The following is a 22,751-nucleotide window of genomic DNA, read 5'->3' on the forward strand; positions in this document are numbered from 1 at the left end:
CACTGACACTGCATCACAACAAAACAAATCAATACTCACTCACTCACTCACTCACTCACTGGCACCGGGATTAGGGACGCTAGTGTTTCTAGGGTTCTAGGGTTTCTAGGGACTGCAATGCAGTCCAGCTCTTACAAGAGCTCTAATTCTATTTGTTACACAGTTCTACATCATAAAACACGGTGAAAGAGAAAGGATGGTCCTGATAAGACATATTTTTCAAATGGTTCTCTTCATCCAGGAAGTGAAGGCCTTCCACTCCTTACGAACTCTTATCTATCACCAAAAAGGGTGCATGGAGGGTAAACTGTGCTGTCGTCAGAGTATGTTAAAGGAAATGGTTGTGAGTCATATCCATTAAAAAAAAAAAACTGTCTTAATTAGAGCAACTGATCCATTTTTTCCCTAACTGAAATCCACCTCTGAATTCAATCGAACTCATTCAGATGTGCCGGCTGAGTTGTAGTCTTGTCAGAGCACTACGCCCACGGCTCGCACTCATTCACAGGAGAGGTGATTACATGAATTATAAACGAATGATTTATCAGACTTTGGGTGGAGCCGGGGCTTGAAGAATAGGCTGAAATAGATGTATGACTTCCTTACCCAGAACACCGGGTGGCATTTTAATAAACTTCCCGTTGAAGTGATTAATCACGGCGTCGCACTTCTCTGTGGACTCCATCCTGCGGAACACAAAAGACAAAGATGAGGGGCGCCGTCGACCTGCGGAGGGCCAAACGGGGGCTGAGGGGAGAGAGGAGGGGAGCTGGGGCCTGTAGAGGGGATCTTTGGGGTGAAATGTTTGTGTTCTATTTTTCCATCTCCTACGGGGGCGTTCAATGGCAGCGGACTTTAATCCTGTGATTCAGGTGTGCCGTGGAGTATGTGAGGTCAACAAAGATTCCCTTTGCTCTCGAAGAGCAGAGGCATGTGAGGACGTGTCCAGGCCACTTGCACAGCCTTTCTTCCAATACAAGTGCTCAAACACAACTACATACACCCACACAAGTTGTGTGTAAATCATTGACAGCCTTTTTCGGTTGGTGCTGTCAGACAAGATTCCCCTTTACGTAAGCACACTTAGTGAAGTGGCCCACGTTTTAAGCTATAAATAATCCCTCGCTTGTCATAATGAAACCGTGCCGGTACAGTGGGTGTGTGTGTGCGTGTGAAGTACTGTGAGCCTTTGAAAAGTCTCTCATTGCTAATCTGCAATGGAATCGATCATTATTTTTCCTCCTTGAAGGCAAATGAAGGTGTAAACTTAGCGCTAAAATTAGACATGCTGTCATTAAGGGCAAAGAGAATCAGAGGAAGTTTCTGATTGTGTGCGATATGAGAAAATGAAAGAAGGGGTCGTCATCATTCCAATGTCCCCTCAATCCCCTAATACTTTATCCTTTGACCTTTCGACCTTACCTGGCAAACCCCACTCCACGGCTGGACCCATTGGAGTCCCGTAGTATCCGTGTGGAGATGACCTGACCGAAGGGCTTGAGCATGTTCTCCAGTTCCTGCTCGTCCATGGACAGGGGCAGGTTGGATATGTAGAGATTTGTCGGGTCCTGCTCTTGTTGCTGTGAGTGAAAAAAAACGAAAGAGAAACCAGAAGAGACAGAGGGTGAGGAGAAGGGAAAACAAAAGAGAGACTCTGATAACACCTATCGAAGGAGGGGACAGCTAGAAAAACACCCAGAACTCGGTGGAATTTCATCATCTCCCACGTTGGCCTTACACTTACATTGCAGGGTTTCCCTATTACTATAGTTTTTTTGCCTGGCAAATTTGAACCAATAAATTAAAAACTTGCCAGTCTAAATGTCCAGTAATAATCCTCATACAAAACTTTGGCTATCCCTAAACAGGACATTTGAGTTTGGAAAGAGAAACAGCCATATAACAGCCTATAGTACTCTTTCCCCCAGAGGGCTGCGACTTCCCCTGAAGTGATGACTGAATCAGCAGCCACACCTCTAATTGACGCCAAGTGTGCAGTACGACGAGATGTAGTGGCAGTGATGACCACGCTCTTCGGTTATGGGAGTTTAACTTTTACAACGGCCTGCAAGGTGCTTATTTATTAATTCAGCACTGCGCTCCGACTGGGCAACGCTGGATACAATTGATGGTGTTCTGCCCGTGTCAAGTGTGCCGGCAAAGAGGGGGGCTACTCTCTACAGAATCGAATTAAGACGGTAATGCAAAGTCGTCTGGAGGAGGAGAGAGTAGCTGGGCTTCCAACTTCTTAATGCGAATTTTGACAATTGGAGTGGAAATGCTTCGCATACAATCTTCTAAAACGAATAAGATATCAATTTGCTAGAGGAGGGTGGATTAACTCTCTATTCACATCGGCTATAATGTGACTGGAAACAGGTTTATTCGCAGGAATCTGAATTTGTTGCAATTTCATTTTTTCCCTGTTGAAGTTGCCTTAACAACGCTTTGATCCCAACACTAGTCGCATAACAGCGGATGAAAACGTACACAGACTCGCATTTTAATTGACGAATGCACTTAAGATATGCGAATGTGCAAAATCCTAGCCTGTTCCATTGTGAGTGCAGACAGGTGACTGCGTTAGCTGGGTTCTCTGTTACGGTCGCACAGACCTTGTTTACTGATTAGCCTCACCGAACACCTGGACTGCTCACATAATGACACACTTCCGGTCACATTTGGCTTTGTATGACTAGGTGACACACAATTTAGCCACGCACCCTTTTCCTGTTCATTCATCTATGTCTATCCCGCTTACTCTCACTCTCCGTTACCCCCTCTGTTTGACACACACTGATGACCACTCTCTTTCTCTCTCTCCTTTCTTTACCTCGGTCTTTGTTGTTGTTGTTTCTTTTAGCGAGAAAAGGGATAGTGTGAATAGCGACGAGCGGTGATTTGCATGCAGCTCTTGCCTGACCCCCTCACACACACACATCAGCTGATTTCCTCCCCCGCGTATTTCAACGGCATCAGCAGAAACGCAAGCCACGGAAACAGCTCTCCTGGGAGCCCGTCCACTCCCCATTAATATTCATCAGCTGCATGCTGCAATCAGCCTCAGAGAGGACGAGGCTGGATTATCTAAGTAATGCATTGACAGAAAAATCAACAGCCAACTATTTGGAACAATGAATCACTTTCCGTGACCACAAAGGAGAGACCAGTGCTTCGAAAGAGTGCTCAGTCAGAGGAGAGGAGAGGAGAAGAAAGGAGAGGAGTGCAGGGTTGAGCTGGGCCAGAGGACCTCTCTGCAGCTCTTATAATCCTAAAGGACTCACAGGCAGAGAGGATGACTATGGTCACTCCACAGAGCCACGCACACATCGTTTGCTGGAAAACACTGCTCTGGGTTCTTTGCTCTATAGAGGCCAGCGTGTCTCTGCAGCTAACGTCTGCGAAAAACAGCTGTAAACAACACGAAAAGAGATCATTGTGCAACTCCGGGACTTGGGGGCTGGAGCAGAAATGAGGAAAACAGAATTCTGTCTCGGGGCTGCAACAGCGAGCTTTCTGTACCTGCCAACACGATAATGCATTTAAACACGTGGATTTTTCCCCGGGGAGGAGTAATGCGGTCCGGCGCTTCAAAGAAAGGAGAAGGTCGGGATGGGGAATGGTCACTGCTGTGTGTGTTCAGAACAGAAAAGCTTTCATAGCGTAGGTTGGAAGCGAAACCATCAGATAAACTCGATTATCCTGCCAGTGACATAAGGGCGGGGAGACTCGAGCCTGGTTGCGTGAGGACCTGCTCTTGGAGTGCAGTGGTGGCGGCCCGGGTTTTTGGCAGGCAGATAAGACATCTGTTTTTGTACTGAAAAAGGGGGTCAGCAGCTAAACAGTCATCGGACATCATGTGACCCGGTCGTGCTCAGAAAGCTCGCGCCAGCGTGACCGTGGGATGGGATTAGCGTTTCAGAGGTGGTGGGGGGGAGGGGAGAAGGGGTAGAGTGTGTAGGCTGGGGGTGGGAGCGAGAGTAAGAGAAAATAAGAGAGTGTGTGAGGGAGAGCGGTTTAGATAGATAGAGAGAGAGAGAGAGAGAAAGATATAAAGAGAGTTAGAAATGGAAAAGATGGAAAGAAGTTAGAGGGACAGAGAGACAAACAGCCATAGAGAGAGAGAAAGAGGGAGAGAGAGAGAGCACTCTCAGTGGGAGGTTTGTGGTTATGGGGCAAAGAGAGCTGAGATCAGGAGAAAGTGAGACAGGAGTGAGAACCTGTCGATCTGACTGAGCTGGTTTATATTAGATCACTGTCAATCACCTGTCAAAGAGGCTTTATACAAGGCGCGAATATTGCGCCGTCATTCCGCCTCACCATTCTGTGTAGAAAGGTATGGAGGCGGACTGGAGGGGTCATTGTTGTTCCGCCTCTGACCCGGCAGCGGAGGTAGTCATAGAGGCGGACACAAGTCTGTGTAAAAGGGACAGTCAGCATGGTGGAACAGGGGTGTGACGCAGCGTAGCAGCTAACGAAAATGAAGCAGGACTACTGTGGTGTCAGAACACACAAATCTGATATGATAAGCATTAACATGTTGTACATGAAGCACATCAACTTTGCTTTAGTCTCAACATTGCTAAATGTATACGCCACGAGCCTGCCGACACTAAGTTCGAAACTAAGTCATTGTTTTTGAAAGTACCAGGGGATATTTTTTCTCTGAGTTTCTGAGTCTGAGCTTTGTATTCAAGTGGTGTTCTAGTACAATTTTCCAAGTTGGAAATATCTGAGTTTCAAGTGGTCTCATTATAGGTTGCATTATAGGTGAAGCTACATGATATGTTAAACATGACGCCTCTGCTTCTGCAAACTGGAATGCTTTGCAAAAGGACACACTGGGGCGTAATTATGCCACCTCTGTTAGGTTGAGTATAAACAAGCGAAGCCTGCATAATAAGGGGTCTTCTTAACGTGATTATTGCAGGATCTCTAAAGGACTATATTTGCTACTTAACAACAGTCTGACAGCATTGAAATGTATGACTGTTTATATACCTCTTATTAGCAAATGTCGGTTGCTGTCATCGTCAAGCATTCATTGAAAAAATAAATAAAAACAAAAAAAACATGTGTGGATTATGTATTTTAATACTTGTTTGAATCTGTTCAATTTAGTAAGGTTATTTCTAAACTGCTTGTAAACTTCAGATATTCTCACAATTGGTACCTTTTCTTAGAGCTAGATAAGGGAGAACTCCAAAAGAGTAAATAACACAATTTCTTTCAACCAACTACCACTGCCTTACTAAAGTTAGACAAAGTTTTGAGGACAGTCAAGGACCAAAAGTTCACACAAAATCCTCTGTTTCCATGACCCTCCTCGCAAGCGAAGGCTAACAATAGGCCCCGGAAGCCCAGATTTATTTTAAATGGAAATGAAATAGGTGCATGGAGCCATATCAAGACAGCCTGCACAGAGCCTGCAGATTCACGGGGTCCTGAATCGGAGTATTCTTGCTGGGCTTTACAGGCCTGTGCTCCATGGCTTCAGAGGGCCAGTTGCCATGGCGACCTCCAATTATTTACTTCCTTTTCTTCTGTCCAAGAATGTAAACTACCTTGTTCCCACTCATTACCGAGCTGTTGCCCTTTGAAGACCAACAATGTGAAATCTCCATCCAATTGACTCCCACCACAACCAGGGAGTCACAAAAAGTTCACTTTTAACACATTTGCCAGAGCTCTGTGGTCCACCGAACCAATGTCACAGTCTGCAAATCACATATTCACCCAGAGAGCCAGAAGGAGGGACAAAAAAGAGAAAGAAATAAAAGAATTGTGACTAATTGTGAAAGAAAGGAAAAAAATATCTGCCTGGAAAACCTGCACAGCTGCAAATCCTTTCCCTTAATCTCCTCTCATTATGTTTTTTCCCCTCTTTCTCTGACCCCCTTTCATTCTGACACAAGCTGGTGTGACTTCCCCTCAGGAATGAACCTTGCTTCCTGAATGAGTGCGCAAGTGGTTAGCACCGGTAAAAAGTCGCTTAATAAGAACTCTGAGTAACTCCCTTTTACGCAAAGCCTAATCGCACTCCTCCCATAACTGGTGCTTCCCCAGAAACCAAAAAGTCAAAGTCAGCCACATGCCTCTTCACTCACGCATTCACTCAGACACTATTATTGCCAACAAGCCCATGAGGAGAGGAACGTAGTGAGTGTGAGGGACCCTTTAAGAAACAGTATTCCCCTATGGCAGTGAGCATGGATCAGAGTGTGTGTGTGAGGGGGCTGGGGGGGATGAGCGTGCTCTTCAGAGCTCTCAGTGAGCCAGGGACACGTGTCCCCTGGGAGGATTCCTTTCCTCATGCGTCACCCTGTTGTCAACACTGTGTGTGTGTGTCTGTGTGTGTGTCTCTGTGAGGTGGAATGGGCGGACACCTGCAGTTACGAGTCAAACGCAAATATTTTTTGCGGGCAAGTCGACTAAATTAAGTTTTTGCAGCTTAGTCACATATCGCCTAAAGACTCAATATTTAAGAAATAATTTACAAAAGCGTCATTGGCTGAAGGAATCAAATTGCAAGAAGATGCAGAGATGACCGCAGTATTGGGGACAATTAACAACAGCATTAACACAGGATTTAGGCCAATGATAAGTAGCCCAGTAAAATATTGTTACTCTTCACATGCATCGTTGGCAACTCACAAAATATTCAATAATCTCCATACATGGTACTTGTCAGCTAAACTGTTTTATAGACTAATATGACATTTACAAGAAAGTTTAGTGTTTGTGTCACATTTGTTTGACTGTGAATGTTCCAGGTAAGCTTAGCTAACGTGTGACAGGGCTTTCTGATCTTGTTTAAAAGTAGAGGTTTTACCTAGCCAAGGGAATGCATGAATAAATGTAACCAAGACTGCACTTTTTGGAAAGATCAGGTAGAGGGCCGGGTATAATATTAGTGGTTGGAGTTGCGGTCAGGGGGAATTAAAGCCTTGGGTGAGTTTGGGTCACTTGTGAGTGGACCGGCACATCACTGGTGTGTGTGGGCTCCACCCAGCAATCAGTCTCTTGGCACCACACTCTGCAGCCTGGTCAGCCCTCAGCTGATAACAAGAGGGAGCTGTCACACAAACACTCATACGCCCACACACTCACACACTCACACGCAAACACACACACGCGCACACATACACAACGCATGCACTCACACACACAAACTCAGCACAATGTCTGGAATTTACAGATACTAAATATAACGACAACAGAATAGACAAGAAGTAAGTATAGCAAAAACCAAATGCAGCCAATGTAAAATTATGCAAGTCAACCGGACGTTTTTAGTTTTCAGTGTTGCCATTTAAACGCAGTTCCAAAGACATAATCCCTATGGAAAAATTAATGGGTTTTTGCAAAGTTAAAATGTACATATTGGTTTGTCTTTTGTAATTAACTGTTGTGTGAGGTTGCTTCCAACATGCTAAAGCAGAAAAAAGATGGGCTACATCGTGACGCCCGCCTCAACCTGCGGTTTCTCATGAAACTTAACGTTACAGCTCTAGCGCTTAAAACATTTGATTTATTATATGCAACAGACTGCGGCTACCAAACCCTTAGGTAATCAATGTGTTTACTTCAATTACCTGCATGATTGTTGTGAGAACACTTGGGATCCCTGACCCCTGAGCTAGCTATGATCAGCCTCTGCTCACCTTGTGAAATTGGTGATGCATTAGCTACGTGACTTTTTTGTAGTCCATTAATCTCTCGGATAGCAACAGACATATTTAAGACATATAATGGGTGTAAAATCTATACTGAGACGACATACACAATGCATTTTATTGAACAGAATCAAATGCAGGGTTTTAACTACAGTTAACTCAAGCAGTTATGTAACGACCACAGGGGATATTTTGTCGATTTTACAAAACCGCATTCATCTGGTCATAATTTGCAAACATTCTGGAATTTGCTAAATGCTGGCCCGCAGCTGAAAAATTACGGCTGTCCCTTTACACTGCACACTCTACACAATGCCCTAACAAAACATCAACACACTCACACACACAAACCCACCATGCAGACAGACACACACATACTCATAAGGTTCATGTTTCTGGCCTCTAACAACATACCAAGATCCACCGAAGGGGGACATGAACCCCTTTCAGACGGATACCTATCCGATTCAGTAATCCACTTCAACTCAGGCCAGCTATAAATGGGACATGATCCCAGACCCTTGTGGTGTTGGAATGAAAGCTGACACTCTTGTGCTCTGAAATTCCGGATGACAGAGCCACGCTGACCATGTGCTGGCTCTTTACTCGTGCAAGGGCAATGGGGCAGGGGGGTGGCGGTGGGGGTGGGGGGTAGAGGAGGACCTCAGCCATGTGCTCACCTTAGCCATCTGGGCCTGGACCCCGCTAGTCTTCAGGGCGGTGACGGCCTTCTGAGCTGCAGCTGGGCTGTCAAAGTCCACAAAGCCATAGCCTGGAGAAGCAGAGACCCATATGAATACAGGGAATGCAGACAATAGGCAAATAAGCATACAGAGAATACAGAAAACAGGCAAATAACATGGTAGATCTTTTGACAGGAACGGGGCAACATACAATAAATCCACTGCATATCACATTGTGCGATAAAAACAGCACTGCAGGAAAAGGTAATCTGCTTAATAGCGTTGCAGGGTAGATGTGTGTGCGTGGTGTAACAGGAGCCTTGGTGAGGGAGCGGTGGGGTGACGTGCGGGTGGGCCGTTTGACCTCCAGCTTTTCAGGCGGAAAGTGCAGAGGCTGCAGATTGCGGGGGCTTGGCGCTCGGAGATCAGGTGGGCTCATTGTCTCTTGGGAGCGCACTTGGGCTCGACCTCAGTCCCTGCTACACTAAAGGCCCGACTGCGGACACGTAACCTTCAGACACCCGCAACGCCACAGATATCTCCTCTGCTCTGCAGATATATCCATCGACCGGGAGAAGCAAGAATCCTGTCTGCCTAGCTAATTGATTTCAATTAAAAAAAAAAAATTCACAATATTCCAATGTGGTGTCATCGTTGCATTTTTGTAAATGAACAGTGAATAGAACAAATAGTAGGAAACATACCTAATCATATGCAATGTATTTAAATGTATCTGAATTGAGACATCTAGTCATATTTTGCGTAGACTAAAATATGATACTGGCCTATGACCTCTTGAGTGGACAAATGAGTAGATCATTATGACTTTAACTTAAGCAGCCAATGGACCTGACATGCACAGCGCAGCTAAAATATCATGTCTATGTGTATGTGGCTGGAAGTCTGATTCCCAATTTGGTTTATGTGTAAATAACCCAGAGTTTGGAGGCTGGGTCCTGCTCTGAGGCGACGTTTACACGGAGCCTGGATTGCCTAAATCCGTAAAGAATTTTGGATGTCAAGAAAAATCTGCATCCAGACGGAAACGCTGGAGTGGTTGAATCCGCTGTAAATAGGTCATGGAGCATGCGCATAAAGTGACAGAAGTCGAGATCCAACTAACGACTTTTCTACCACCTGAAATCACTGTTACCACAGCACTCAAACAGGACTAATTAGAATTGCGCACTTCGCCATAACCCTCGTTTGTGTTAAGTTACCGTTTTGAAACTTCCGTCTAAAAATATCTTTCCACGTCAGATTTGCTCATATAGGCTAGTGCTGACACTTTTAAAAACCGGTTTTGAACAATGGTCTGATGCAAATAGATTAAACAGTGATAGATTAAAGTGTGGCTTGTTAATGTCATCCCTTTCCTAACCAGCTTCTTAACAACATCGATTTAGTTTATGATGTTGCTGTTATGAAGTGTCGCAGCGGTGTTAATAAGGGTTCAGGCTGAGGTTGCGAGGCGTTCACGTGAGGCAATTACGTCATCGGGTTAGAAAGTGTGCAGATCGGGCGTCCACACGAACACGGATCCGTTGCCGGTTTCGAATCTACCCACTCTGGAGACCGGATTCAAAAGGTTGCAATTCAGTGACCCAATCCGCCAGGTTCGTGTGGACGAGAGGCCAATCCGACAACGTTTCTTTTCGGATTCAGGCAATCCAGGCTCCGTGTAAACATGCCCTGAGCCTGCCCTTGCAGTGCAGCCCTGATGGGCTCTCTGCCCGGGGGTCTTGGTAGGTGTGTTGCACAGGGAGGTGCAGGATCTGTCACTTCAGTCCAAGGTCCTCCCATGGCACTCACAGCCCAACAATCAAGGCTGGGACCAAAAATAACCCCAGGAAGGGGGGGGACACTGAGAGCTTGGGGTGGGGGTAACAGGAGACCTCTGCCTGGGTCCCTGCCTGTCTCCTGATTCATCCGGTTAATCAGACCCTCCGGGCAGCTAAATGAAACAGAGCAGAGGAGGCCAAGCTCTGTAGCCACTTGCTGGCACAATACCTACAAATACGAGGAAGAGCACTGCAATATCAAACACCATGGACACTCCCATATTAAACGTTCTGCATACAGCACAAGTAGTATCAGAGTACGCAGTGTCAGGATAAAAGACCTTTTTGAAGCTTCAAGAAATGAACCTTCTCAGTAAATCCTCAGCTGCAGCGGCCCTGCCTAGTTCATTTGTGACGCAAACAAGCAATGTTTTCCCAGGAAGGCATGAAAGGCATGAGAGGAATGCCTGAAACGTGAGGCTGAACACCCCTAAGAAAACAGGACGTACGCACCTTTGCATTTGTTTGTCGTCTTGTCCAGGATGGCCTTTGTTGATACGATTTTGCCATACCTGTAAAAAGACCAGAGAGAGAGACAGAGTGAGAGAGAGGTTCATTGTCGAGCAGGATTAGCGGGCCGAAAGTGGGAGTCTGCCATAAAAACACACAAAAGAGGGAGGCTTGCACAAGAATTTATGACATCATTCCCAAAGTACGCCGGGCAGGAAGTTGTCTCCATGCGTGTTTGAGCATTCCATATAGCACAAGACTCCACTAATTAAAGTGCTGTGCACCGCATTTACGACTGCAGCCAATGTTGTGAAAGACAGTCACAAAACTTTGTGAAACCAAGGGACAAAAACATTGAAGATAAATCAAATGATATTGCATTCTTTTTTTAAAACCTATCCAACTCTAATTCCAGGTACACATAAAACATTTTGAACAACCTCAATTCTGTATTAAGTTCCCTTCATTCACAGTACTGAGCTTAAAGATGAATGATATAAACCAACAAAACTTGCCAGCCCCCTACCTAAACCTCAACTTCTCATTTCTCTTCTAAGATGCAGGCACCAGTCAAGCCGCACTCACACAACTGATACGTCACCGTGCGAAACCACCATTGCTTTATTTTGTCATGCAGTGTGGTTGACAGCTCTGACGAATGAACTTAGCACTGGCCACCAAAGCACAGTAGACAGTGATGAGGTTCTCCACAATAACAAGCCACTGGTTTTGTTCGAGCAAGAATGGAGAGCTGAGGTCTGCTCTCCTGCACCCACATGTGCTACCTGATGGAGGTGATATATTTGTTATGCTAAAATGGTGTCATGAAAAAGATGATTTATGGGGGCGTTAAAAAAGCAGAGGCAGAGGGGCCGCGGTGGAATGGAATTGAGAGCATGACCCTTGACCTGCATTGGGAGGTGGAGGGCTGGAAGCTGTTTTTTTTATTTTCCTTTTTTAATCTCGACTCCCTACGAACCAGGGCCACCAGAAAAACCCTGTCAGGATCTTTTGATATGTCTATACCTTCGGACTGCCACCGTGGTGTAGGAGTACGGGCCTGTATTTAATGACCAAATAGAAAAGAAAAAAAAAGAAATCTTCCATGAGGGTTGAAATCCAATTACGAAGGCTGACGTTGAGAGCACGTGTCGGTCTCTGCGGGCCACATTGACCTTCTGCCTCTGCACTGAACGGAGAGCCCACAGCACCGGAGGTTCCTGCTAATTGACCCAAAATGAATCAATTACAAGTAATCTCCCCTCCCCCACCCCCCTCCCCCCTGTACCCCTGGCCCTGCAGTCAAGAGCAGAGAGATACTGGAAGATGAGCGGTTAAAAAAGGCACGGGATTACCCGTGCTGTAAGGCAGGGTGGGGTGGGTTATGGAGAGGACAGCTTCAGCATAATGAGAGGTGGAGACATATGGTGAAGCAGAGAGTGCTTCACTGCAGTATCGTCACGTACGAGTCGGGTACACTGCTGACGGCACAGAACTAAACAGATCCTCTTCGTGAGAAAAGGCCATAAGAATGACATAAGGAAACTAAAGGGACACGGAACACGCCTCTTGACCCATCAGCGCCTGTCCCTTTAAAAAAAAAAAAAACATCCATCAGAATTGGTTGGAGGAGTGGAGGAAAGTGGAGAGGCCAGTCAGAATGGCTGCTGGGGGGAACGGAGTAGGTGCTCTCCCGTTTCACCCGCTGGGTCTCCTTCCAGACCCTACCCCTCTATTACACAGTCATCGGAGCTCTGCTGCTCATCATCGTCACTGTGCTGATTAATCTCCAGACAAACAATTAGCAAGACTGAAAACTAAACTGAGTCACCCTCCCAGGACTCAAATCTCCCCATCGTCAAATATGAACTCTGTACATGTCGTCTGTGAGGCCTGGAGGATCAGGACAGACGGCATTTAGCGCTGGAGCTGGACGGGGCAAACCAAAAAGTCAAAGGGTAAAACCGCTTTAACTATCGAGACAGGATTAGGGTTAAGTCCATCTAACGTTTAGAGCAGCACAAACTCCTCACACTTACTTTAAACTCCCAAGTGCTAATCCTAATTCTTCAAAAGGCAAGTGCTGTCCAAAGGGTAGGTTAACCACAGTGTACCACGGCTCAATAAAGCTGGCATGTGAGACGGAAACCAATGTTACCTGAATACCCGCAAAATGGTCCCGAAACATGATCCTCCCAGAATCTCTGGTTCCATTTAGGAGTCGGCTTGCAGCTGAGGCAACTGCTCGCTGTCCAACCAAATGAGGGATAACCTTTACACTCATTACCACAGCGGTGCCTGACTAGCCTATGAACTAACGAGAGAAATGTCCGTCATGTTTATTACACATGGAAACCATTATGTGACGGCAATAACACCAGGGGTGGGAGATGAGATGAAAACTGATATTGCTGTAACCAGCACCTGCTGTAGCAGCTCCATCCTCCTTGTGGAACACCCACGGGGACGCGGCAACGGATTGGATAGGAGATTGAATGTGCTGCAAAGTCAACATCTCATTGTGGAGTGGTAGTGGTCTGAGGGGTTTGGGAAAATGAGATTTCAAAGTCACCTCAGTGTGGTCTTTCAGTCTGTGGCAGGGCTACAATGAAACAATGAGTTCCAGAGCTCAGCGCCAGGCTAAGGCAGGCTGCCTACCCACCACAGAGCGTACCTGAACCCTCAAGGTTTAGCATCAGATACTGCTTGCTGCTCACCCTCTCCCTCTTTCTCTCTCTCTCTCATTGCCCTTGCAGTCATCTGTATCATTTTTCATTTGAAATTAAAATCCAACGGCCCTGTCAAATCTGCTCCTGTACTGGACTTCATCATTTGTTCATTCCCCAAGGCCCCTCCACCCCCACCCCTTCTTCAATCAGGTCAGATCAAAGAGCCCAGCCTCGGTTCCAACCTAGTGACTTTTCCCCTCAATTTTTCTCAAAGTTGTTTGGATTCCTGAACATGATTAAAAGATACCATAGCTAACACTTATCACGCCGTTAACTCTTTTTTTGCAGACTGAGGAAAATAAGCCATGTAAATGCAAGAGCTGCAAGCGCGCGCGCACACACACACACACACACACACACACACACACACACACACACAAAATACACCTACATCTTTCCCTTGTAACTGTGGCTTGGTGTGCGCTGATTGGATTCACATTGTTCTGAAAGATGGATGTGAGAGGAAATAAATGACTGGTGACCTAATCAATGTATCTTTCTAGAGGTCAGCTACCTTAAAGAGAGAAAAATAATCCTACATCATTTCTGATAAAGTGTATTTAGTGAGGCTCTAAACGATGGATGCATGTTTTTTTTCCCTTCACTACGCTTGGCACTTCAGAGTTCAAGGACAAAAGGACTACAGTGCTACAGGACAGACTACAGAACAAACACTGACACTTCTATCAAATCTAAACCCAGAAGGACAGCTGTGAGGATTTTTATCCCCCCGCCCCTTCTTTTCACACCAAACCTCTCAGGTCAAAGGGGGGGGGGGGGGTCGGGGGCTGAAGGCTAGATCAATAGCCAATCAATATGCAGCGTAATGAAAGGAAGTGTACTCACGGCCGACAGAGCTTGACCAGGTCCTCGTCGGTGGTGCTGGGGGGCAGTCCCCTGATGTACAGGTTGGTTTTGCTGAGCTGTTCCCATCCAGCCGTGCTGCTGTTGCTGCTGTTGTTGGTGCTGCTGTTGGTGCTGGGGCTTGGTGGAGCCATGGGGTGTGAGGAAGGGGCCACGTGAGGCTGCCAAAAGGAGAAACACACAAAATGGCATCAGTAGGGGGAGGGGGGCAAAACAACGGATTGGTATGAAAGGCAAACAAACAACGGCTGCCCTGCCCTGCCCTGCAGCTCAGGGTAGAAGAGAAAGGGCCACGTGGTTGTAGGATATCTGTGATATGCATCAAATGGAACATAATCCAATATGTTGACCGGCTAAGTGGGTCTGAAAGTCAACAATCCACTGCAATGGGGTCACTGGGCTGTGACTACCTAAGCTGGACTGGCCAGTGCAGTTGAAGCCTGACCCCCTTTCTACTGATTTCAGACTGTTTCATGGCTAACTTCCTTCAAGTGACCAGCAATGGTGTGCAATAGGTGATGGTTTTTAGTGATAGAAGCATTTATTTTAGTTTAACCACCAAATATCTACACAACTGAAGATTCTGTCACCACACCAGGCATCCTGGGCCCCTTAGCCTTAGTCTCAGACATGGAAATCTGAAAATCTCACAGCACTGTTGTACATCTGCAGTGCAGTCTTCTTCACAACTTCAGCAGTCAGCATCAGTCCAGTCCATGGGGGCTCAAAGCAATGAGACTAGGCTAAGAGGTCGAGAGAGCGCGCAAAAGAGAGAGAGAGAGAGAGAGGGTGAGAGAGAGTGAGAGAGAGAGAGAGAGAGAGAGAGAGAGAGAGAGAGAAGGGGGCTTTCTCTCCCACTGCACCCCACCAGTGACTCCCACCCAGCCATGTCAAGCTCCATATTCCCAGCATAGCTTCAGAGGAGCTCCTGGGAGGGCCTGCAGTCATATGCAGAGGCAGCCAAGCAGCCAGAGAGGCATGTTTGTGAATGCAACTCAGCCATGGGAGCAGTGGCCTGCAACCCCCACTGAGGAATGAGACTACTGTGGGCCTCACCAGGAGTTAGAAGGCTTCAATGATTAGGCTTCAGCGATGTACTATATACACTATGTAAACTGCATTCAACTATTTCAATAGTTTTTGTCTTTCAGATCAAACAGTTAAGTCTGAAGTTAAATCAGCAATGCGGGTACCAATCTATTAGTCTATTAGTAGCAATGTCTTTAGAGAGACTTTGCAATCTCAAATATTCAATCCATATGTTTTGTATCTCACATAAGACAAAGGGACTGTGAGAGGGAATTCGATTTCATGCAAGTATGAAATTGTTGTAAACATGAGCTCATGTCACTTGATCCATGTTCTCAGATATCAGGCTAAAAGCTGTGTGGCCTGTCATGAGATGGTGACCATGCTGTTGAGAATGGCTTTCTTTCTCCTCTCATTCTTGCACTTATAAAGAGGCCCCTTATGCGATTGCTCAATCACATCCGGCCTGCCCTTTCTCTTTTTTTTTCAATGGAAGCAGATGCTCAAATCTGGAGAGCTCTCCCCCTTTTTATACTGTTCGGTTTCAGGCACTGATTACAACCCCCCCGCCCCCGCTTCAGATCGCGGGAGTGAAGAAGAGGGTGGAATCCCAGGAATGAAGTGGTGACAGAATGGAACAATCTTAGACTGGACTTGCTCCCTTCCAGACACTCACGTGCTTCCAGCTCAGTCCTCCATACCCGACCGCAGCCTGTTTTTCAAGAACACAAGCTGCCTGGCCTCCTCAGATGGCCTGTTGGAGTTTTGTGTGTGTATGTGTGTGTGTTTTCTATTTCTCTTTTATTAGTCTCACCATTTTTCCATAGTGCGAACAAAAAGATCTGAGGATGAAAACACCGCCTTGCCACAAAGGGGCCTGACGCCCCCGCAATTAACTCTGAGGGCTGCCTTCCGAGCCATGACCTTACACTCAATAATGGCCGTCCACTCAAAAGGTCCACTGACCCGCGAATCCTCAGGCCGATCGTGTTTATCCGGATGTTTGTCGTGCACTCATGCACAAGTGGTTCCAGAAAAGAAATAACAGCCGACTTAACTTTTATCCAAAATCAACCCATTCATGTGAAACCACACACACAATTGCACCAATACAATATTAATCCCAACCTCAAATTCCATTCTGCTCCTGTCACCTTCTAAGGCAGGCAGCTGTGAAGAGTCCAGAAGCACTAAGTCAGTAATAAAAGCAGACTAGGGCTCCTCTAAAAATTCTGGGAAAGCTCCCATCTGCCAGTTCAGGCAGAGGCACAGAGGAGATTAATGCAGGAATCCTCTGATTCTCGGCACACAAAATGCATTCTGCATTGTTGAGGTCACTCTGCAAGAGTTTAGGAGGAGCTGGGACGACACAGTCCTCTGTGCAAGTTCAGTTGGTTGCACAGGGCACCAAAACACACTCGGACATGATCAAGCTAAGTGGTTCAAATGAACTGGAAATACTTTTGGCTCAGACATTTCTTATTTACTTTATCGGGCTACTTGTCTTTCATTTCGTTATAGACTACCAGTATGTAGTACCTGTGTTTCTTTTGACCAAACAGAGCGCATTAACCAACATACACATTTGTGTTGTTGAAAGACCAAGGTAACCTACTATTAGACTTGTGAGGATCATGAGGCACTGCAGGAGAGAAATGTAGTGTAGATGAGGCTGAAAAAACAAACCTATAAGTTAAAGGGGTTTATTGAGGTAATACTAATATTAAAAGATGTTAAGAGATCCACCAGTTAGTTCCAGCTTTATAAAGGCAATGCTAATACCTGTATCAAAGGTAAGTGTTCTATGGAGCTCATTTTTGATTGGAAGGTGTTGAAAACATCTGCGCTGGTCAAAAAAAAAAAAAATTCAATAGAGGCCTGCAGACAAAGGCACCATTTATACAGGTACCCCAGTCTCCTGTTGAATCCACCAATCAGCTGCATGTGCATTCATGGCGCTACAACAGCTTCATTGAAGGTACAGTTCCACCTGTGCAAAAGATGACTTTCTCACACATTGCCCAGACTTCCAGTCCATAACATTACCCATACACCACTTATACACGTTACTGAATATTATACTGAATACACATTACAAAATATTGTTTTGTTAAAAATGATTCACTGTAGGATGAGTTGACAGGCTCGTCCATAAGAACGAAGTGGTGCTGAAAATCATTTAATTTAGGGGGGGGGGGGGGGGGGGGACATATCCTTATGAGTGGGCAGCACACAAACTAACATTAGCCTTTTGGTATGCTCAAAGCAGGATGCTGGAACACTCAAAAGAGGGATTCAAAGTATTCTTCCCTGCTGACTCATCTCCTAGGGGAAAAAGAATGCTGGTTTCATTTCAGAGATGGCTCATGAGAGTCTTAAAAACCACCCCCAATCATTTGATCACCTCGCAGCAGGACAGGCCCAAAACCACTGGCCCAGTCAAGACTTTTAGTTGTCCAAGAGCATTTCTACAAAGTAACATACTCCATAAAGGTGAAATCCACACCCTTCAGGCACACTGAAATAAAGTGGCTTTCAAGCCCCTTCCTGAGAAACTGAGCAGAGGGAGTCTGAAGAGCCATGGTGGAGAGGGAACGGCATCTTATCAGCCTGCTCCAGACCAAGAGAGCTCGTCATATCCGAGCTGTAAATACACAGAGCTTCCAGTAAGAGGCCTCGCCCTCAGACACTGTTCCATGCCCAGCTCTAACACTAACACCAAGTGCTGCTGTCACAGCAGGGCCAAAAAAAAAGTGGTTAGTGTAATCCAGTGCTTACTCGACTAAATCAACCCTTCAATTCATATAACATTAAGTCATCATCCACCATACAGCGGTAATCGAGAAAGGGGATTGAGTACATTTCCTGCACCCTCTCTTAGGTACCAATCTGGTGGAAATTGAAGTCTGATTTACAGTAGCCGAACTGCAGATTCCAGGGCCACCGTTCAACATATCATGAAGGGCAGTCAATTTCATAGCCACAATGACCTACGTGACATGGTAAAGGGATTGTTAGAGAGAGTAAGATGTGTTTCAAATATTTAAGTGTAGCATTGCAGTCAGTTGCCAGCCTTTTCGATGTTGTTACTAGAAGCCAAGTCTGTTTACAAGTCAACACCAATTCTACCTCAGGACACAATAATCTTCTCGGGGGTAACGGTGCGGTTTGCACCTCTGTAAAATGTTGACATTAAAGGTTGTTTAACATTAACATAACTAGTAACGAGTTTAACCACACTTCCTGTTTAAGCTCTATTCCCTCACTAAAAATATTTAACAACTCGTACTAATGTAATTACAGTATAGACCGCCGGAGCCATAGGCTTAGTTACACTACTACACAGACCTAACGTTATTTACACTCAACCACCAACTTTCTCGTAGACTAATGTGTATACCCTGTTTTGTTAGGCTTTTGTTCAATTAATTTCTATTTATAAACACAGATTTAGGCACCAGCGATAACAATTATTTCTATAATTACAAGTGAGCTAGCTAGCTAGCTAGCTGGGCTACTTCGCCGTCAGCATCAGGATTTGTCACGAACATCAACCAAAGGACAGCAAAACAAATGTGATATTTAGCTAACGTTAAGCTGCTGATGATAGCAAGCTAATGTTGCTGTGTAAGTTATTCACCCACAAGGACACTGTTTTTCACCATCGTGTAATAGTACGTGAATAGTCAGGTTGTGCATAATTAAACCCATCGATGCTGTTACCTGTTTATTACGATGCGTATTCCTCAAAGGGTTGCCAGTATTAGCAAAAATCATCTTCTTTTACCGAATTTCCCAATAGATGGAGTGTTTCCTTTCAGAATTTCTGGCTGACTTGATTTTCTCGTCTCCACAGGCTGGCTGAGTAAAGTTGTAAATGTAACTCTATACAACATAGAGATATATGTTCGTTCTCATCAATCTGTTTTAACTAATTGTATACAATACTCGCTGGTTGAATTATGTTAATGACGAACCAAGACAATACATTCCAGAATTTGTCCCAACTTCGACCGCCCAACTCGTTTGTTTAGCTGAGTTCATTGATCTGCATTGAGTCCCCCTCCGAACGGACCTTCCTACTGGGGACGACACCACACTGCCATCCACAATGGGTTTACCATCACAATAAAAGCTCATGTTTTGACAGAGTAATTATGATGTTAAAATCTATTCGTTACAATGAAATTATACAGTGCACACTACTCTAGATTCTAAATACCTCTACATCCTCGTGAGATGTAAAATGTCAATGTCTAGTTTTATTTGTAACACACATTACCCCTATCCCTGTCGATAGTTTATTCCAGCGTGCATACCTAACATTCCTCAGAGCGGCCATCAAGTATTCTGTGGTTTTGAACGTTTGAAGAGTTGATACCTAGATGTGGTGCTTACTGAATCATTTACATTTAACCACAAAGTTATCTACACTATCGCCACAAAGGGTTTCCCTAATAACACTACCGACTAACACAAATTGATAGTCGTTTGCTATAATGCGTTAATAAACAGTAGGCTAACATAAACTGTTACTTACATTTCACAAGACAGTTTGTGCCAAGAGGAGCAAGACTACAACAATATGGTCTAGCCTACTAAATGCTCCAATCCACAATCATTCAGGTTAATTCTGGATGCAATACTGTATGAGAGTATATATTCTCTACATAATAATCTACAATAATAATCTATAATCCACATTTACATACAAATGTATAGTTCTATTTATAAAATCCCATTGGCGACTAAAAGATAGCCAATTGGGTACTCAAGGGCGTTCTTAAGCATTTTTAGGATCATAAAAACATAAGAGCCATCTAAGGAGGGCTGCATTATGCTATGTGTGAAACATTACCAAAGAATAACTCAGTAACTAACTATTTTGAAAAGATGAATAACACTGTGTAAGTCTAGGAGAATCTCTCTGCTATTCGCTGCCTTTATCTCAGTTTAAAAAAGATATGCCCCACAATGCTCCTTCAGTCAAGTAATGGACATGCACAGGAAATCCACTGCTATACTGTCTACTTAGCAGTCTACCTAATCGTTGCCTTTAGGTTTTTGGGTTGTGTTGTGTACTACAGTGTATTGAATGGTTTATCTAGAATCCATCTAAATATGAGATAAGGGATTAAAACAGCACATTCTTTTACTTTCCTGGGCTTATTTTCCCCATATAATTTGGTAATGCACAACATATACTACTTTTTACACACTGTCACTTTACGTTTACAGTAAATACCATGCAATCTTATGCTGATGAGTACAGAGCATCTTTTGAGTCTTTCCATGATTGCATGGGTCCTCTACAATTAGCTTGACACTCCTGACATCAATATCACTTGTTGACCAGTGCCATTTTGGATGTAAACACCTAATTTCCACATCCATTGAGGGCATCGTACCAGAGCTAACCCTCGGCACACTCTTTTGTTTGCTCTTTTGTGTCAGATGCTTTGAACCAATTGCTAATATGATTGTGCAACATCTGATGTTGCAGTCATGACAAACAGAGCATGTCAACACTGCTAAAAAGCAAATAGGGATAGAGACAAAGAGCCAATCATTACAAAGCCTAAATTTCACTGCGGCTATAAGAATTTAGTCTGAGGAAATTACAGATCAACAATGACAGATATGCTATGAAAGATGGTTCATAGATAGGAAAAATAGTACTTATTGTTTTTCCAACTGAACCGGCATATAGCTTATTATATCCAATGGCACGTTTGGCATGACACCCTAGCTGGAAAGACATAAAAGCTTAACTAAGTGAGCTAGAGGCAACTTTCAAGCCAATGTGTGATGCCAATAGATCAGTGCAAGAGTAGACTGGTCTGAGACAGCTCGTTAATTCAGCAATTGAACAAAACTGAAGTGGAGGAATATTTGTTGACACAATTCCTTGAGCATTGAAAAACTAATTTAATTTCTTTTTTGTCACAACACATATGCATGAGAACCTGCCCAATGTCAATCACAAACAAAATGTGATTAAATTGTAGAGACCACCGTCAAGGTAGTAAAGAATATTTGTGTTCAATGATGAACTTTGCCATAAATCATTTGAACTGCAGCTTCTAGTGAATGCAGTCAGTGCAGCACATCCAAACATCCACAGCGAACAGAAAGGCTTGCCCCTCCCCTATCACGTATCCCTTTCATTTTCTCTTCTGTTGGTGTACTGCAATCCTACTCAGCTCCTACCTCACTTATTGTGTCCGACATCTGTATGCATTGATGTTGCAACAGTACGAGTTGAACCAACAACCAAACCACAATATAAAACTAGTATGAAACAAACAGTGTATTTTAAACATCTGTGTGCGTGACGACCTTTTCTAATCGGGTGACAGGAAGCTTGTCCTAATCTGAAAACTCTGAATTCACTCCTCTTGTTCTCTCACGCTGCATTGATAAACATCCTCTGAGAAACTCTCCTACAGCAACTTCCTCAGCTGTCAGCTTCCTTTGGCTTAGCGTCACAAAGTCTGTGCGTCTTTCTGTGCAGAGACAATGCAATGAATCCACCGTAGCAGCGTGACGTTCCACAAACATTTCAGTATTTACCTTCCAGCCTATCGGGGAGAAGTGAGGTCGGGGGCAGTAGCCCCTGCGGGGAGGCGACAGAATCATCTTCGGCAGCTCCTATCCACTCTGGTCGTACAGGCGAGCTAGAAGGAAAGGAGGGCTGACTGTGTGCGTGCCTATGAGTTTGCATACATGTGTGTATGTGCGTGCTTGTTAGACAGGAAGAGAGCACATTCTTACAGCAGATCCGGGTGCTTGGCTGCCTGAGAGGCTGTGGAGGAGGGGGGAGGGGGGTTGAGGTTGAGACTTGAGGGTTCAGTAGTGGGTTGGTAAAAGGTGGAGCAGAGGCTAACGGAGCTGCCGAATGGTTATGTGATTTAAGGAGGAGAAAGGGGAATACAGGAACTCAGGGGAATGCAGTGTCACAAAGGAGCGTCAGGTTTCTGCTCTTTACATTTCCATTTGCTCACATACTGCATATGTTGAAAAGAGCAATGCCTTAATAGAATCACGTGCCTGCACTCATCAGTATTGATAGCATAACTTCAACAGTAACACACAATTATATTTGTGAATTACCTAATAGACCATGTAACATATTGCCTGAAACAGCTGTAATGTCATTCAAGGTCTTTAATAAACATTGCTCATTATGAACATGTTGAATGGCAGGACTGAATGCATAAGACAGTGGATAAGAGTGGCATGTGACATTGGATGAATAAAGGCAGATTAAAAAGTTTTGACTACATAATAAAAGATTGCTTCAGTGATGGTGGACACGTTCAAATTGCATGCAAGAATTATATTCAGCAATCTGTTGTATTCAAATTTACTTTATTAAAAACAGTAACTTGCTTACATAGAAGAGCTGATTGACAGGTTCATTTTCTGTTACCTTTCTTATGGTCTCCCCTGACGTTTTAATAAGCTGGCCCTGCCATA

The 22,751-nt window shown here is 44.7% G+C and overlaps 1 protein-coding gene across 5 annotated transcripts in view; it reads right to left on the reverse strand.

The window, feature by feature from the left end:
• The window catches only part of LOC105908026 (RNA-binding motif, single-stranded-interacting protein 1), a 29,393-nt gene extending 7,355 nt beyond the window's left edge, over positions 1-22,038 (reverse strand). For 2 of the 5 annotated variants that reach the window (XM_031558243.2, XM_012836475.3), the window contains exons 1-6: positions 21,846-22,038; positions 14,226-14,404; positions 10,654-10,712; positions 8,357-8,448; positions 1,423-1,580; positions 607-686 (exon numbers count right to left, since the gene is read on the reverse strand). In XM_031558243.2, coding sequence (XP_031414103.1) covers positions 607-686; positions 1,423-1,580; positions 8,357-8,448; positions 10,654-10,712; positions 14,226-14,404; positions 21,846-21,911 — 634 coding nt within the window. In that variant the 5' untranslated portion in view covers positions 21,912-22,038. Of the gene's footprint in view, positions 1-606; positions 687-1,422; positions 1,581-8,356; positions 8,449-10,653; positions 10,713-14,225; positions 14,405-18,995; positions 19,610-21,845 lie in introns of those variants that run through there. The other 3 variants (XM_031558236.2, XM_012836472.3, XM_012836474.3) reach the window with 3 other exon arrangements.
• Between the last annotated feature and the right edge of the window lie 713 nt (positions 22,039-22,751).

The sequence above is a fragment of the Clupea harengus genome, chromosome 2 (genome assembly GCF_900700415.2).
Source record: "Clupea harengus chromosome 2, Ch_v2.0.2, whole genome shotgun sequence".
NCBI classification, from domain to species: Eukaryota; Metazoa; Chordata; class Actinopteri; order Clupeiformes; family Clupeidae; genus Clupea; species Clupea harengus.